At 42.7% G+C, this 19248-nt stretch overlaps 1 protein-coding gene across 1 annotated transcript in view; it reads right to left on the bottom strand.

Moving 5' to 3' along the window:
* Nucleotides 1-19248, bottom strand: part of ZMIZ1 (zinc finger MIZ-type containing 1) — a 287515-nt gene that overhangs the window by 151384 nt on the left and 116883 nt on the right. Inside the window, exon 3 of the mRNA XM_053948519.1 lies at nt 3947-4056. Coding sequence (XP_053804494.1) covers nt 3947-4006 — 60 coding nt within the window. The 5' untranslated portion in view covers nt 4007-4056. The remainder of the gene's footprint in view (nt 1-3946; nt 4057-19248) is intronic.

Genomic DNA, 19248 nt, shown 5'->3' with positions numbered 1-19248 from the left:
GACTTAAAGAAAAAAGCCTGTGCCCTGAACATCCAGTTTCCTCCAGTGTACCCTGAAGAGTCTCCTGTGTCATGACAAACTAATTGCACGTGCTAAGGAAAGCTTGTTACTTTGGCTTTTTCCACTGTACATCAAAAAAGCTATGTTTGATTTTAAAGCACACACACTTACAAATACTAAGGGAATCAGCTACAAAGAGACCACACAAGCTGTTCCAGCCTTCCACAGAAGTCTGGGGTTTTTTTAAGCATAAATACACAGACACCTCTTCAGTTTGCCCTTTCATCTATTCTGAAACACTTCTTAACACACACTTCATTTCCTAACTAGCTGATCATATACAAGTTTTGGGTTTGTAGCTTTAAAGCACTAAAAAAGATGAAGGTAAAACACAACCTTGATCCTGGAACAGAAGTCAGCAAGGATATTGTGGGTGTCTCACAAGTCACAGAGCTGGGAAGAAAGAAGCCTGTCCTGACCCTGTGCTGAAACATGATCTAGTTAAAGAGGCACATGGATTACCATTTATAGCATTTCTCAGGGGCTGGAGTGAGGGGCAGGGAGGGCGCAGACAGCTCTCAGTCGGGCTGCAGGAGCCACTGGCTGCCAGCAGGGTTACAAAACCTGCAGATGCCGGGCTCCAAGGAAGGATGGTTTTCCTCCCCCTGTTGCAGCACACCTTCCACACCACTGCTGTGTTAACCACCCCAAAAGCACATGTGTGCTCAGGAGAACAGCAGCACTGTTTGTTCACAGTCTGGGAAAAGAGGATAGCAGAGGAGACCAGAAGGCAAGGCAGACACATTTTTATCTAACCCTGCAGTTAATCCCCAGAATAGGTGAAGATACATTTATACAGCCATGCAAGGTAGTGCTTTGCTCCCAAACTCAACATGCACAGAGCACTGTGTGGTCCAGCTCTCAATGGGTGAATTGGAAATTACTCTTTCTACTATTAGCCAGCTAATGACTTGTCTCAAAGAACAAGGTAAATGTCCTCAAGCTGGAAATTTATGACCCTGTGACAGAGAGTTGAGTGTCTTTCAAAAAGGTAGTTAGTTTTTGTCTCTTGCTCCACTACAGCAAAGATAACAGCACAAGATTTTGGAACTATGAAAAAGCAAACAGCAGTTTTGATGCTACTTTCTTCAACAAAACAAATTATTATTTTTTTTTAAATCAGTCATTACTCTCCAACAAAACTACAAGTGCCACTAGCACAAAATAAAAGCTTTCTGAGATATATTTTTTGGTGTTCAGCCACTGTCTTAGTTAACTACAGTTCATCATGAGTTGAAAACAAGTCTTCTTCTTCTCTTCTTTTATTTGGGCCTAAGCATAATGGGGGAGCCATGAATTCACGAGCATTCCCAAGTAGGATAGCTCCTTTTCAGGCATCCTCTGAGCTCTGGCACAAGCATGCTCCTGGTCTACCAGAAAACCCCAAGCTTTCTTCCAGGATCAAAGAAAACAGAGAGTGCTACACAAATTCTGGGCAGCCTGACCTTCCTCCCTTCCCCCAGCCTTCATCACTGAAGAACTATCCAAGCTGCATATGCAAAACAGCAGTACGTATAAATGAAGTTAGTGGTTTAACTGACAGAGTACTCATTACATAGGCAAAATTATCTCTTTAAAACTTTAAGAAGTGTAATTTGATATTCTCTTATCTAATTAAAATAATATAAATTATGTACAGAAACCGACAGCTCTAGAAAAAGGAGCTGAGCAGCATCTTCCATTTGTCTCCACTTGATGTAAAGGTCTGTTCTTACAGCTAGAAGGTTAAATTGTTCTGCAATTTAACCTTCATTCTTCATCCTATGGGCTAGGATGGCCAAAAAGGACATCAATTTGTCAAGGGCATGTTTTTTTTTGGACCAGATAGTCGTTCATAAGCAACTGGGATGAAATCCTCAAATTCATATTTTCCTCAGGCCTCTGAAGGGCCATTAGATGCATTAACTTTCAGTGCAGAGTGATGAAAGAGAGAGACACCACAGAGCAAGGATGGATTACGACCAACAGTTCTGCAGGAAAAGATTCCTATTTCTGCTCCTTGACCTATGAACTAGCTTTGTTTGATTCATTCTGAAACCCTCTCTCATAAAGGAAATATGGAGAGAAAAATCATCTGGTTTAGGTGTGAGCTGTAATCTTTTTCCATATCACCCAAAGCATACCAGACTTGCAAAAACCCACATATTCCTGCATTACAACACATTCTAGAAAAGATAAACTTCCACTAATATCTAGGCAAAGTTATAATAACGTAATGATGGAGACTGATGAAACTAAGAGAAGATAAACACATTCTTATAGAATCAAAGAATATATCAAGTTGGAAGGGACCTCCAAGTAATAATAAGCCCAACTTCCTGCTCCTTAGAGGACTACCTAAAATTAAATCATGTGACTAAGAGCATCATCTGGACGTTCCTTGAACTCTGACAGAATTGATGCTGTGACCACTTGCAAAGGCAGCCTGTTCCAGTGACTGACCATCTTCTCAGTGAAGAGCCTTTTCCTAATGTCCAGGCTCAGCTTCCCCTGACACAGCATCATTGCATTTTCCTGTGTCCCACCGCTGCTCACCACAGAGAGATCAGCACTTCCCCTTGGCTGCTTCTATTGAGGAAGTTGTCATTAAAGAAATAAATTTAAAAATCCAGAGCTACTTATCCAGTACCACCCCCACGCTTATCTTTTATCAGTTCCTTTGATTTAGGGTTCTTGTGTCTACAACACAAATCTATGAACAGAGAAATTCTGTGCTGCCTCAAGAAGCAATATGCATATGTCCTAGGGCACAAGTAGGCAGGCAGTTTTTTAACTTAGCTAATACAAATAAAAAACTAAAGCAGCAGGACTCTGCTGTGACCCGATCTGACAAACAAAACTGACCAGACAACAGTGAAAAATTATTTTGGAACATTATTTCATGGAATAACAAGTTTCTGTTTTTCTATTTTTCCAATGTAATTCGGAAAATTTCAGCCAGTCTGAAGAGGTGAACTTTGGAGCTCATCTCCTGGATCCAGATGGGATCTTGAAAATATCTGTGTGCAACTTGCATTTATTCACCTGTTTGCTGCATGCATGCATTGATTTAGAGATAAACACAGGAAATACCAACATGAAAAACCATTCTCTTGCTAACCTCCTCTAAAAGGACCCTTGCTATGAAAATTCTGTTAGGATTGTTGCATGTGGATAAGAACATACTTGAGGGAAGAATACACACTGCCTGCAACCCTGGAGACCAAAGTTCACTGAGAAGGGTAAAGCAGGCAAAGGCAGTCTCTGCGTCCTCGCTGTTGTAGTTTCACTCAGTTATAAAAGCATTTGCAAGCACAGTTACAGTGGGGAAATCTGATCTGTAAATGAGACATAATTCACTGAAAGGCAGTGGCATGTGAAGAGCCCTTCATCTTCACAAACAGATGCTTCTGAAAATTTTACCTCGCAATCAGAAGTTTTTACAATCTCCATGCAAACTGATTAAGCAGCACTCTGAGCACTTGGAGATGTGCCAACCATCCAAGTTCTGAGTCTCCAGGCAGTGCAGGTCTCAGGTCAGCTACTGGATTAAAATCATAACTGGCCCATTGGAATTGTGGATTACTGTGCTCAGAGCACTAGAACGACAGCCGCCCGCTGTGACCCTCCGGGGCTGAGCTGGCAGGACGAGCACCACTCTGCTTCCAGCTGAGCCAGATTTGTTGAGTCTCCAGGCTAAAGAGTTCTTAGAAGGGTGCATGGGAAAGTTTGGCTTTTGAGGTTAATACACCAGCTCTCACTGCAGGTACTCTCTTCAATGGGATTAGAGTGTCTCATTCCTTCCCTCTGAAGGGCAAGGACACTCATTAAGCAACTGTAATATGCAACACCTGCCACACAACACCCAGCCCTCATTTAGCAGCAATGACCTCCACCTTCAGCTTACCTGTTTTATGCACTGCAGCCGGTCATTGGTCTGCTGTATGTGCCTGTCCATAGAATTCATTTTGATTGTCTCCACTTTCTTCTACCTGAAAGCCATTAAAATCCCTCGATCTGCAAGACAAAAAGGACAATAAAGATCATTGAATATGGTCCATACACTTCCACCACCTGAACAATTGAACAGAGCTGCTTGCAAGAAACCCCTGAGCACACTGTGAGATAAAATAATAATAATAATCCCAATAACAATGCCAGCCTGGCTTTTGCAAGGACAAGGGCATGGGGATTCTTCCTAATCTTCCTCTAAGAGAAAATACCTCCCATAAATATTAAATGAATCAGGTACAGCAGAGTATTACATGGCCAAAAATAGCACAAAATGTGCGTCCTGAATTTCTGGATTGAAAATAAAAGCAACAGGTTGCTTTTGGACTCTCCTCCAACTAGCAAATCTATTTCATGAGCCTTTGAAATGGCCAAGATAACAGGGCAGGAAGGACTGGGATCCACAACACAGCCCAGACTTTAAGAATGACAAATGCCCAGATGCACAACCTAGAATAAATATATGGAATAGGCCTAATCTTCAGAGCAAAGAGCTGCCTTCTAGAAAAATTGCCTTCATTCAGGTACCTATAGCTGAACAAACTACTTGTTACTTCTGGAAAAACACGGCCTGCAGTCTTTAGGTCCATCTCTTAACAAACAGTGTAATTTAAGGCAAATTAAACCTTCCTGCAACTTTAAAAAAAATCTAGGAAATAAAAATTAGGGCACAGAGTAGTGTTTGGAGTTCATGAACAATGAGTGGGCACAGAAATATATACCCAAATGCCCTATTTACACCAAACTTTATAGTAGCACAAGCAAGGTTCCAGTCTTGCACAGAAACCTCTCCCTCATGAACCTCTTCAGTGGCACTGAGTGGTTTGTTTTCGGAGCACTGTTCATGACAAAACTGTTTTCCACTGCCTCCACACACGTAAGAGAGAGCAAATTTTTCAGATACTTGTCTGGTTAGAGAAGCTGGCTGTTCACCACTTCTGGTACACAACTCAACATCTCTTCAGTTAAACAATTCCAGCACCGTCCATACTCAACCCCCTTGAGGGGAAGAGGGTTCCCTGTGCTGGGAGCCTTGATTACACAGCTCTCACAATGAGAGAGACCCAGACCACAGATCCGCACGCGTCCCGCACACCCAAACCGCCGGAGCGTTCTGTACCTAGCGGATAATGTTCTTTTGTGGCTCCTGCCCGATGAGACTCAGGGAAAGAAATCTTTTCTGCTGGACAACTAAATGAGGTCTTAGAACAGCAGCTCAAGCTCCTCACCTCCAAGCTCTAGACACAAGAGGCTTCAATAAAGCATTCCTGTCAATCAATTATAATACTTACTAAACAGAAGAGCCAGTTTCACATGCAAGTATTATCTTTTGATTATGCCACTGCCACCTTCTCAATAGCAAGTGGTCCTCCAGCAAATGTAAATTGATATATTTTATTAAAAGCCAGTTACACAGTCTTATCTGCCTGTAGGACCCCCAAACAGACCTCAGCAGTCATGAAGTTTAATCTCTCAGTGGACAGCAGAGGTATTTATCAAGAGATAAGCTAGCCTAGACATGACAGTACTTCACCAGTGATCCATCTTACAAGCTAGGACACATTATCTGCATTTTAATTGAACATCAGCACAGATGGAGAAGGGCACACTGAAAACAAATACATATATAAGCACACAGATGTCGTTGAAAAATTTGAAGACATGCAAACTGAGGCACCTTTTTTTTTTAAGGAAGTCATGACATTTTTGAATTGCACTATTTCATGTGTACACATGTAATACCACTCCAGTTCACTGCCTTACAGTTAACCATAAACAAAATCAAAGGTTGCTATCAGCTACCTGAGCCACAGCTTGCTATAGTACTTGTCCAAATTGCCATTTCTCCCACATGGCACAGCTGCTCAAAGCCTGTCTGGAAAAGCAGAAAGGCAGAATACACAAAAGTAACTCACCTAACTGAGCAGGAACCTGATGAGGCCCTTGGAGGCAGGATTGGGAGTGCAATCCCCTACTCTCCCACACAGGCAGGGCACACAAATTCTGTAATAAACGGATCCAATTCAGTCTCCAAAATAGTTCTGGTTTTGAAACCCAACAGCTCTCATAGAAAAGCACCCTCTAACGCTCACCCTTCCCCTAGTGGGCTAGAAGAATTTTCACTTCCATGCTCAATTCCACTTGTTCTCACATCATTAGCTCTGCGGCTGCGCCTTTGCCCTGCCTCCCTCTGCCTCTTCTTCCTCATGGCATGGATGGACGATCACCCACCAGCCCTTACTGCTGACAGTTTGCTACTTTCACAGCCCAATCTCATTTATTCTCTCCTGGTCAAGAGAAGGCTCTCAGACCACTAAGTCCCCCGCACAGCAAACATTTGTCGCATGAACCAAACAGCCAAAAAGCCTCTGATATCACACACAATGACACAAGGCTTTGTATTTGAAATGCCCTGCCTCACCGCCACATGACTCATCTTTATCTTTCTCTCAGACACATCATAAGAGCATCAAATAGAGTGATTTTTTTCAGTGAGCATACTGGCTCTAAGTAATTTCTACTATAAAAAACACAGAGCTTATTAGTGGGAAACCATTTTTATCTGGGAATTACTCTTTCATGGGCCTCAGCAAGAATTAAAAGATTAAACATGGAAAGTGAAAATTATCATAGAGATCAGAAATTTTACCACAGCAGAATAAGCATTTTGACATCAGACCATTTTGGCTGGAAGAAAAATAACAGCAGAATTTAATTTCCAGTAACTATAACTACTACATGGGTATTGCTGTACTCTGGCCTTGTTCCCCATATGCACATCCATGTCCTGAAACTTAAAAAAATGCCGGTTCTGTCGATCTCATCCTATTTTAAAAATAGCAGCAAGATCACCTTAATCGAAAATAACAGTACTTAAGATACAGAAAGGCCGTCAGGGCTGAATAAGGACAGACTTCTATTCGGTTAAGTGCTGTGCACTTATCAGGTCGCAAGTGAAAACCACTTTGCAGGGTCCCTGGCTGGCCTGCGGTGTCCCTGCTTTAGACAGCACGCTGAGATTCAGGACTGCGAGCAGCTCAAGAGACAGCAGGGGATGTTGCTGATCAGGATTAAGGGTACTGGCAGAGGAGGATAGAGAAGGGAATTTTTCCTGGTGCTTTGTAACAAATCCCCTCTGTTTGGTGCACACATTAGCCAGAAAGGTTGTACACTACTGCTTTATATGCTAACTCCATCCAAAAGGATAAATAAAAAAAGAAGAAGAGTTCCCAGCACCTTCTGGTAATTCAACAATAAAAACCCCCATTCTTCTTTCTTTTCTGAGGTAAAGACCCAGTCTCATTCTCTTACCAAAAAAAAGAAAAAAAATTATTCTTCATTCTTCCCTCCCTCTAGCATTGAGAGTTTATAGCCTTAGGCAGTAATTAAAGAGGCCTCATCTACATATTTATGATGTCTCAAAAATGGAGAATGTTTTTTTTTGAAGGAACAGATGTATCGACCTGTTAGCCTTTTTTTTTTAACCCTAAACATACTGAATCTTTTAAACCATTACTACAAAACTCTCTTCCATACTGAAAAACAAATGAAATTCTTCACTGGCTCTATGAAAGAGAATTTCATGAGATTCTGCTACACTCTGTGTTGGGTGACAGTTCAGGTTAAGAGACTGCAATTATTATATCAGAAACTGAACTTCCAAGCAACACAATTAAGAAAATAATTTAATAAAATGTGGTTCCCACCCATTCCTAAGGCAGTCTGAACAGCCTCCTTGAGAGGGGGGAAAAAAATTAAGCCAAACATTTCACCACTGCTTCAAACATGTCTAAAACCATTCAGCGTTTTGAAAGTTAGTGTGGATTCAGTTCTGCTCTGGGGTGAGCTCTCCTCACGGCCAGAACTGCCGTCCACAGTGAGAGGGAGACCTGAACCATCACTGAAACCCTGCCTTCTCCCCGAGTTTAGAGAGACTTCACACGGTGCCTCCTGCCCTTCTGCCACAGGCTTCCTTCCCTCCCTGCTGGCAGAGATGGAGCTGGAGCAGAGCTCACTGGAAACATCAGCTGCTGCCCAGCCCCAAGCGCTGCCACTCACCACCCCTTGCCACAGCAAGGGCGCCATTCCTCCAGAAACCAAGTTTTTAGCAAATAATCTTTCCACCAGAAATCCATTCTGAGGGCAGAGGAGGAAAGGCAGCCCTTCCCAGGCGGCAGGGGTGCTGTGAGCGGTGCTCGAGGCCAGCAGCACAGCGTTAGCCAGGTCTCCATTTCCACAGGGGACCAGCCACCCTGCGGGGCTGCAGCAGACAGGATCTAATCTGGGAGGCACTTCGGACCACTCAAGGCAAGAAGGTCATAAATTAAAAGACACAGGAAATACCTTTATCGGTTAAGAAATTTTAACAGTAGGTGAAAAGGGAAAATGAAGACCAGTTCCTTAAGCAGGGATTCAGCACAGCAGCTCTAAACATCCCTGCCCCCTGCCGCCACAGCACACGAGTTGGTTAATGCTGTTTATTCAATCAACTAAAAACTAATAATTTCCTTCAAGTCTCCGGCATGCTGAGGGTCCTGCGAGAGGGCAGACAATCTGTATCTACCAAGTGACTTTGATGAAGCAACAAGCCAGGCGGGAGCGAGCCAGGAGCGGCTGCGGCGGAGCGGGGCCGGGGCCGGGAGAGGGCAGGTGCCGCCGCGGCCCGCCAGGGGGCGCCGCCGGGCCGCGCCACCGCCCGCCGCGGGGACCGGGGGGGACAGGGACAGCCCGGGGGGGACCGGGACAGCCCGGGGGGGACAGGGACAGCCCGGGGGGGACCGGGACAGCCCGGGGGGGACCGGGACAGCCCGGGGGGGACCGAGGGGAGCGGGACAGCCCGGGGGGGACAGGGACAGCCCGGGGGGGACCGGGACAGCCCGGGGGGGACCGAGGGGAGCGGGACAGCCCGGGGGGGACAGGGACAGCCCGGGGGGGACAGGGACAGCCCGGGGGGGACCGGGACAGCCCGGGGGGGAGCGGGGGGGACCGGGACAGCCCGGGGGGGACAGGGACAGCCCGGGGGGGACCGGGACGGCCCAGTGGGGAACCGGGGCAACCAGGACAGTTCGGGGGGGAACCGTGGGGAGCCGGGACAGCCTTGGCGGGAAGGGACGGGGGCTCGGGGCGGTGGTCCTGCGGAGGCGACGAGGCGGAACAGCCGCGTTCCGTCGCCTGAAGCACGGACCCCCGAGGAGCTGGGTCCGAACCAGCGCAGCAGCTCCCGGGAGCCTGTCACCTCCAGTGATGGATTAAAGAAACATCATTTGTCTCGGCGCCCTGTCCTGGTGGTAAAACGTGGCGGTCCGGAGACAAAAAACATCTAGTTCCACTTGACATTTCCCTTGCCATTAAACATATTGTAAGAAGTTGTTTGTTGTACTATCAGAACGCAGCTCCGTGTGTACACCCAGGTTAACAGCACTAATTGCGTGTAATTGCATCGATTCTCCGCCCCAGCCCCAGCCCGTGCCCGCCCGCGGCACAGCCCAGCCCCGAGGCGCAGCCCCGACAGCCCGCACAGCGCGGGCACAATGCAGCTCGGCACGTCTGCACTCAGGCACATGGCTCACACAGCATTCAAAGGGCTCTAAGCCCACTTTTCAGTACGAGAATTTTCAAAGATGCTTTCAAAGATCATCTGCTGGAAAAAGTTTAATATCTATCCATGACAACTGATTTATTTCTTCTACTAGATATGGTACAAAAAGTATAAAATGTCAGGTGAAAGGCTGTTTTCATCATTAAACACTTGAAAAAGGAAGTTGTTTTAATAAAGCTTTATTTACCATAAGCTGTTAAATAGCTACTGCTGTTGGCTTTGAGCTATTAAAAAGGGCCAGATGTGAGACAAAGCAGCGTTTGTTATGCTGGGTGAGGAGAATAGATATTTGTGCTGTGCTGCTTTCCATTGTTGCTCTACAAATGTGCAGTAATCCCCAGAAGACTTTCTATCATCTTTGACTGCGAGAGAAGGAAAGCGAGTGTGTATGTGCACACAGCGCCCGGCAGGCACAGCTTCAGGGAGGTGGGAGCAGGTTTTTGTAATTTATGGTGGCTTGAGCTGCAAGGGCTGGCAATTTTGTCGGGTTTAAGGAAGCTGTTTCCGCAGCCGTGTGCTTGGGAACGTTTTTATACACAGAGCCTATTATATGCAGGCACCAACAGCCAGCCGAATACACACAAAAGCAAACCCACACACGCTTTTGAAAAAAAGACAGCATGACAGCTTGCATAAGCAAGCCTGCTGGACTCCTCTGGGAGGAGGAGCGGCGGTGCGCACAAGTTGTTCAATCATGAAGCACATCTGCACCCTGATTACAAAAGCAAAGGTGGTCGGGCTAGCTGGAAGCACACACACAGCACTGGGATACGACCTATAAAAGTATAGACAGAAATATAAAAAAACTCACACACTGTATAAGAGAGAGCTAAGGAGAGAGCTCCCTTGAGCCTGGACAAGTTGGTCACCAGCCAGCACTAACCATTAAGCACATGAACTGCCTTTTGCACCGGCAGCCCTCACCTCCAGCCCGCTGGCTGAAATGAGTGGTTTCCTCAGACTGAGAGCAGCATCTGCAGATCCCAGGTAATTGCCCTGCTGCAAGCTTGTATTATAAGGTTGGTTTCCCTGCATTCCATCCAGCTCCTAGTGTCATCAGCTCTGTCAGCTTGTTATCTTTAGGGAGAGCAAGGAGGTAAAAGGACACTGCAGTTTAAAACAGCAAGAGATAATAACACAAAATTAAAGGCAAAAGTGTGTAGAAGTGTGCTTCTGGGGAGCCAGGGCTGAGAGCCCTGCTATAGTGCTCTCAGAGGCTTTGCACACTCCAATATAGACAGATCTGCTAGAACAAACATTGACAGTTCACAGCAGAACCCACTGATCCAGAGGTTTACTCTATGTACTGTAGCTTGCAGGTTAAGAAATACTAATCCTCATTGGGACAGCTACAAGCAAATGAGCCATCCCTAAAAGCTTGCTGGGTTGTGCTCAAATAATTTCATAACCAGTGTCCCTGATCACTCACACAACAATGATGTAAAAAATCTCTCCCTGATAAATTGCCAGTCTCTAAACTGAAGCAGAATCAAGCACCTCTTCCCACCTTCTGGGCTCAGTGGGAAGTCAAGTGAGCGAGCATAAGAACAGAAAAAGGTTTGCATTCTGGCATGCAATGCTTGCTTATTTACCTAATGAAAGCTTGGTTCTTTCAGAGGTTCTGTGCTGAGATGCAAAGTATTTGCTGAGAATTCTTTGTGTCTGCCTACCAAATCCTGCAAACAGGCATGTAGTATAGCTAACATCACCTGGCTTTACACACCTTCTGGGGCCGAGTCTATAGAGCTCCAACAAAGAACATCTATGAACTGGAAACTTTTTCCTGCTTTTGCTAGACATTTAGCAGCTACTAAAGAAAACCAGTTGGTTTGGACATGAGCACTTAAGTTATTTGCTTAAAACCTGAAAGATGAGCTACAGAAGAGAACCTAACATAAGCATTTTCTAAAGGTCTAGAGGAAACAGTAATGACCTAACCAAACTGTCAAAGACGGTCTCAGAAGGAGGAGAAAAGGACAGAGGAGAGATGGCACTAGCAGCAAATATTTTTAACAATTACCTGTCAAAAATTGAAGATGTTACTCTGTGTTTGCTATGCTCTGATAACAACTCTCTTGTAGCAGATAGCCTGCTATATAACAAAGAGAGGTCAAAATCTCTTGGGTCAACCCAAAGAAATGCTCCCAGCAAGAACTATCTCAAGCTCACTATGAATTAGAAATAAGAAGTATTTGCATTCTGACACTGAAGGCCCTCTTACTTATCTGATGAAACCAGGCATGTTTTGGAAGTTGAACTGTAGCATTTGAAGGAAATTGCTGATTTCTTCTCATGATACTGCACCATCACAACTTCTATTCCTCATTACTGAGTGGCAACACAAAGAATAATTCCCCATCCCCAAACTATATTGCACCAAGTAAACGAATGAGGATAGATTTAGACTCTTTTCCCCCCACTAAGTTTAGCATCATAAAGAAGGCAAATAGTCTAAGTAGATGGTAATTTCTCTTTATTGTCTATAAATTAGTATCTCTTAGTCTTTTCTTTCCCTTTATGAGATAAGGAAGTCCTCCTAAAACCAATGATTTCTCATAAGCCACCAGGAAAAGCATCACTACTTTGCAGAAGACCACCACTCAGGGAGAGGGAAGTAATGGAGAAAAAACATTAGCTCAATCAGCAAAGTCTGTGGAGAACAGAGCAACTGAATAGCTGCTTTGAGACACAAGCTCCAACAAATTTGACATCAGCCATTATTCTGGCCTGTTCTGATAAAATTTAAATATTTACCAAGCTCCCCGAATAGAAGTAATATAAATTTCAGGAGGACCAGCAAAACCTGTAAAAACGAAATATACCTGAAAAAGTAAAGTAGATGTTGGATGGCTGTGAACTTTTGTAACTGGAGAAACAGAGCAGTTGGTGGCAGCCAAATTACATTGCCTGCACTGCTTTTAGGTGCTATCCAAATGGGGCTTCTCACAAACTCTCCACTAGCTTTGAGTTATGACAATTTACTGCTAGGGGGTTACTTTCTTTTAAGTAACTTAAACTAGAAATATTGGGCATCTAGACAAAAAAACTACAGTTTTGGTAATGTCTATAATCTATTTTATCATCTTCATTTTAAGGCAGCTGACTGGATAGCCATCTATATTAACACTTCTGGACCTGCAGAATATACATTAAAAATCAAAGGATTTGGTTTTACTGAATTGTCAATACAACTGGATAAACATTCAGTGTTTCAAGTTGCCACCAAATCCTAAATTTTAAGAAGCTGTACTGAAAGTCTGGGTAAAATGAGCCAGGATTGGACAAGCAAATCAAATCATTGTGTATCCATCATGGAAAACTCTTTTGTACATACATAATCAAACATTGTGTGAGCACAATATATTGGAAGACTTGAAACGTGATTGCTGTTTATGTTAGTCTCAACAGCCAGTATTCAAGGACCTGAAACACACCCAAAGGGACAGATGCATTGCTACTGAAACTTTATCACAAAGCCCAGAAATACTTTGGACACCCTAGAATTGATTTTGAAAACAACATATTTTAAAACTAGTTCCAACTGCAACACCTTCAATTCCAATAAAGCCAAATCTGCACACATCCCTGCTACTTGCCTATCTGTAGTGTAGTCTTTGCTATTCATGCTTTCCAAGTGCCCATAATTCCAGTAAGGTAAAAATTCTTCTGACACCTAGATTACAAAATACTGCAGGAGCTTTACACAACAAAGCCTGCTGCCTTCAAGAAAGATTTTAGCTGAAACATCCATGATCCTCTGCCCCATTTGGTTTTCTCACCACCTTATCAATGGAGAGAAACTTTTTATCTACAAACTGGCCTCTAATAATTACGAGCGTCCCACACCTCCTTTCGAGGCAAATAAAGAGAACTTTACACTTACCATGAAATAAGTTTCTTTTTACCAAGAATCTTAACAGACACTTTAGTTTTCAAAGGTTTATTAATTCCATGGTTAAAGATCTGTCACGTGCTCAGTTCACTATCAAACCTCTTGGGATAATGAGGAGCAGATTTCAGTAGAATTTCTTCTGAGAGCACAGATCTCTGTTAGTTGTACCTCCACTAGGTCTCTCACCCTCAAGTGATAGCACAAACAAAGCTGAAATGGCATTTGGCAGAGCACAACACAGATCTCCAGCAGGTATTTTAAAAACCCTCTCAAGTATTTGAAAGCAGCAACTATACAAATGCTAAATTTGGCCAGAACAAAGGCTACCTCGACTGCAAAGACTAGGAACCAATGTGGTATCTCCTGTTAAGAAGAGGAGAGCACGGTTCCCATCATCCCCACTCCTGTTTCGACTGGAACAGACCAGGAGTGAGCCTGACAACTTATGAACCACAACTGTCTCACAAACTGAAGCAGGCAGACTTCCTATTTTTATTACAGACAATGTAAACAGGAACACTATTGCTAATGAATTATTTATAGTGTGGTCCATAAATTAAGACACTTAGACTGCCTTGCATTTTTCATACCACCATCATTACTACAAAGTATATGCCCTGAAGCTCTTTCCCATAACTGCAGGACAAAGCCAGCCCTGTGAACAGAGACCTGAGCTCTTCTCCACCACCAAAGGCTTCACTTCTTCAGCTTCTCTGGCTTTCCAATTACATCCAGTGCTGCTCTGGGTACACACCATCTCCACCTAACACACACAGTGCTTAACACAAATCACAATTCAGACTAGAGCTACCAAATGCTAGTTTAATGTGAACAATGAAGTGAGAGTGTAAAATCATTAATGGAAGTATTACTCGAAGTTAAGGATAAAATATCTAATGTTACCCTTCCTGCAATTTCAAAACAAAACTTTGAGCATTCAGCCAGACATCCAAATACAGAATTAACTTGATAAACTTCGGCTGTACATCCAGGTGACAGCTGGATAAAAGCAGTTGAAGTCCAGACGGTATTTTCTTCTCCTCACATCCTTCCTTTTTTTTTTTTTTTTGTTTAAATGGTTATTATAACACAGTGGAACAGACCTCAAAAAGCTACACACTTTTCTTCTTTGCTCCCAACAGCAACACTACAGACTCCAGAGGTCAGCTTTAGAGCCTTCAAGATTTTTTGAAGCCCTGCCTGATTAGACGTACTCTGGAGTGACTTTCATTGTGATCAAACATGATGTGCTGGTGACACGCATACAAAGCTGGCAGAGCAGCCACACTGCAAAGCCTTCAGCAGGCAGGAGTCAGTGTAAGGACTCTTGGAAACAACACTTGGCTCTCCTGAAAAGGAAACAAGTACCCCCTTTGAAAAGGTTCTGATGCACTCAAGGAGAGACACATTATTGTGACAGTATCAAACCTTGCAGAGAATAAAACTCTATCCTACGTCTCCTTGTCTTTTGCTCTTGATTTTTGTGATCCTTAAGTGGTTATATTTTGGCACCATCTTTTTTTTTTTCCAGAGTAACTGAGGTGCATTAGATCTGAAATTTGGAGGGATATATTTTGAGAGATTTCATTGCTTAGAAAGCCTAGCTGCCCAATATGGCATATTACAGGATTAAAAAAGGTTCCTGCTTATTGCACGACTGATCCAGACAGGGATATAAAAAGAAAGGACAGGTTGGCATGAAACAAGTCATTTGGAAACAGGAGCAGTCCATTTGCTCCTGTCCCATTTGAGACAAGGGAAGCAATTCAAAAAGGATCAGATGTGAGAGTTATTTTTTTCTGATTTTGTTTCACTTGACATACTCCAGTTCATGAAGAAGGAGTTATTAAGTAAACAGCAGTTCTTCCTTTCCAATCAAAAAGCCATGTCACAAACTTGAACTACTTCAGATTAAGGACTTCTTTGACCCATACTTTCCTACCTTCTCCATAGGTCAGATACTGAGCCTGGTTCCACTGTCCCTTGTAACACATTTGGACACTCACCAGTTCTGAATAAGGAAATTTCTACTCTCATACCTCTCTATTCTGTCTACCAGCTCGTTAAGACCTAGGCACTTGCAGTTTTTCCTCCTAAGGTGATGGTGGTATTTAAAATGGCAGACAGTAAATGACTAAACAATGCAGAGCTCTTTCTTTTTTCTATACACTGCTCAGCTTCTAATTTCTCTGTTTCGACTGTACAAAGCATAAGAAGCAAGAAAACACTGGAATAAAGACTGTCTTCCTTCAACAGCAGACTTCTGGGCTATTGGCAGACAGCAAAGCAGCAACAAGTCCTTAAGTCAGATGCAGGAAATAATAATTTTAAAAGAGAAGTCTAACAGAACAAAATTAACCAACCTTTTTACAGGTTGGCACAAATATTGGAGAGGTCCAGGCAAACAAGATTGCTATAATAGAATACATGACAAAATATTTTTATGAAACACCACAGGACAAAGTATGAGTTCCCAGTCCTTTTCAACAACTACTTATTTTTAGAAAAATAAGAATTATTTGACAACTTTCTCTTACCAGCTCAAATACAGAGGTATTATTATAATACTAGGCCTTATGGCCATCTGCATGGCAGGACACAATTAGAGCTTGAGCCCTTTCTTGCCTGCGTAAGATTTTGTTCAGAAAGGAAGCTGTAGGCCAAAGAAGAAGGAAGTTATACTATGTGTAAACAGAACCCTAACCTGAAGAACTGGAGACCTATGTCTGCCCAGAAAGACATAAAAACACATGTATTGAAAGTAATCTGTATTAACAACAAACAAAAAACCCCAAAACCAAAAAACTCTGTCACAAAGTCTGCAGAGTTAAGTAAGTTAAGCAACATTAATCACTTTCCTTTGCAATCATTAAAGCATTACAATGATCTAAGATTTTCAATAAAATATCAGCATTTATTAAGCACCTACATTAATTCAATCATATACTCATTAACAAAAAAAGAAAGAAAGAAACAAATAAATGGAAACCCATAAGGGTACTGTAAGATCAGTATTTGACTGTAAGATCAATTCAGTCTCTGAAAATATCCCATGATAACAGTCAAAGGTCAGTGGATCTTGGTTCCACAGAATAACATGCTACCACCTGCAAGTGTTATAAATCCATTGGACAAATTGCTTATTTTCAAGCTTCTCACATTTTACTTTCCATGAGAAGGGACCCAGTTTCCACATAAATTTCTTCTTTTATTGCCTTCAATAATCCTGAAAAAAATGTAGAGGTATGTGTATGGCATTATATAGCAACACTGTAACTTCTACTGCTGAGTAACGAAATCATGCACTTTTCAAAAATGGTAAGTGGAAAGGTATTTTGCTCAAAGGTTGACCTTATTTTAGGGAGCCAAACTTGCTCTCTACTAGAGTTTTGTTACTCTGGTCTCTTCTGCAGCAGAGGTACATTGCAGGAGCTCGGTTGCATGCTCTCTAGGTGATTTGTGCAAGGTGTCAACACAGGCAATTTTGAACCCCAGACCGTGTCCTAACAACTAAGCTCTTCCCTGTCTGTCACGAGAAGCTCAGTTAATAGATGTTAATAGATTGTCCTATTCTACTTCCAGCTGATGTTAGGAATACAGATTCATTCTCTGAAATGGTTTAAAGCCAACTTAGATACCTATTCCCCGGGATGACTCTAATTTATTCAAGTCTCAAGTACTGACTGCTAAGGACCTAAGTTAGTCTGTTGCTACCACCTCTTCAGGCTATCAGAGTTGCCATCTCTGCTCCCTCCCTTGCCTTAACTTTTCCTTCAGGACTTGTTCAAATCTCTAGAAAAGACTGGTTTATATTACCTGCAATTCAAGTTTTTTTAAACATCGCTATGTAATACAAGTGCTTTTAATACATCACACCTGTCATAGAGTCAAGACTCACTAATGAACTGCATAGCAACTGCAGTGCTATTATGCAGCTATGGGAAGAAAACCTCTGATGGATCTTAGTAGCAAGTTCTCAAGAGCTTTCTGACTGGCCTGTGAAAAGCACCTCACCAGCATAGAATTTTTTAATAAGCCTCGTTCCTTTTGAAAGCCAACAGATCTGCTATTTATAAGGCTTTGATTAAGCTAACACATGCAAATACAGACATAAGCATACATGTGCACATGGAATGGGATGAAATGTTGGGCAAGAAAGAATTCATATTACTAACTCAGGTAAACACTTTCTTGCAAGATCAAACAACAAATCCTGAGTGTTATGGAACCTGGGAGAAAAGCTCACACAAGTGATACTCAGCAAGTTTGTCCCAGAAACAGGGATTTTGTTCTGCAGCTTAATTCATCTGTGATGCAGAACATGCCTAGCTTCAGCCTCGGTTTTTATGAATCATCCCATGTACTAAATTGTGAAGGGAAAACACGGAAATGTGACACATTTTGTTTGATACATCATATTGCCATGGCTCTACCTGCAAGAAATTGAATTTCTAAATTAGTTAAAAAGATTCATTTAAGAAAACATGTCCAAGAATCGAACAAGCAATTTAGCACTCAACAGAATAAAGCAGCATTTAACCCTGAGGGTGACCCAGCAGCCTCCTCACAGGTTCAGTGAAGCACGGGCTGCCTTGTCAGTCTCTGAGAACAAGGCAGGGCCAATAGGTAGAAGGGAGCCAGTTAGGACACACACTGGCAAGGAAAATATCAGAGTTGGAAGGTCATATAAATTGCTAGACATGGAGACGAGATCTGTCAAAAAGACAAACTACCTAACAATTTTAACCTATTGGCTAGAGCTGTCCATGTCAGCATAATGTTAACATATATTATAACCTCATCGCAAAAACATCCACGTAGATGGAGGAGAACTGCAGCTAAACTCCCTCTCTTATCTTCTGTTTAGACAGGAACTCACTCTAACAGAGGCTTAAGGAAGAATTTCTCTGAGTTTAGGTTTTTTTTTTTTATCTAAACCTTACATATCAAATATATGTTACAAGGAAAAAAAAGCTGGCTAATATGCTAAAAACATAGCTGTCAATTCCTCTACAGTTAGAGAGTTTATCAAAGCATCCATCACAAGCACCCCTATTTCCAGACAACAGTGAGTTTTTTACTTATTACTACTTTGAAATAAAAGCTTTTCTGAACAGTCACTGAAATATTTAAAATAGAAAAGTGGGCATTTGCTAGACAGGAGATTAACTTTTTCATATTTTAAACTGTCTGCATTTCTCCCAACTATTACGACTAACTCAATTATAATTATGGAGCTGTGATTTTTCCTCTACCAGATGTTGATGACTCTCCATCTTAATGTAAAATCAAATCATGGTATCTCTTCTGATGAGATCTCTGCGACTTTTCTATACCACATGATTTTTACTGGCTGCCTCAAAGCCCCCCTGCTTTGCAGTATCTTGCTTGTGTCCCCTCTCCACTGGCCTTCTATGGATCGGTGTTAGAGAGGCGGCCTTCGGGAAGCCTGGAAGCATTCATCAAGTTAGTAGGTGGGACACTTCCCTGGGAGTGTGTATTAAGTTAAAGCTCCAAGAATACTCTCAGGGAATCCTGATATTGTTAATCCCCCAGGGTTTATGCATGAAATGTGACATTTGAGATTAGTTCAGAAGCATTTGCTCATAATGCCAAGAACTGAACCTCCAAGAATGCACCACACATCATTTTCAGAAAAAAGACACCTCCCTAAAGCTTCATTTCCCTTTTGGGCTACTAAGGCAAA

This window comes from Vidua chalybeata, chromosome 8, assembly GCF_026979565.1.
Source record: "Vidua chalybeata isolate OUT-0048 chromosome 8, bVidCha1 merged haplotype, whole genome shotgun sequence".
Taxonomy (NCBI): Eukaryota; Metazoa; Chordata; class Aves; order Passeriformes; family Viduidae; genus Vidua; species Vidua chalybeata.
This window is presented reverse-complemented; position numbering and strand designations above follow the sequence as displayed.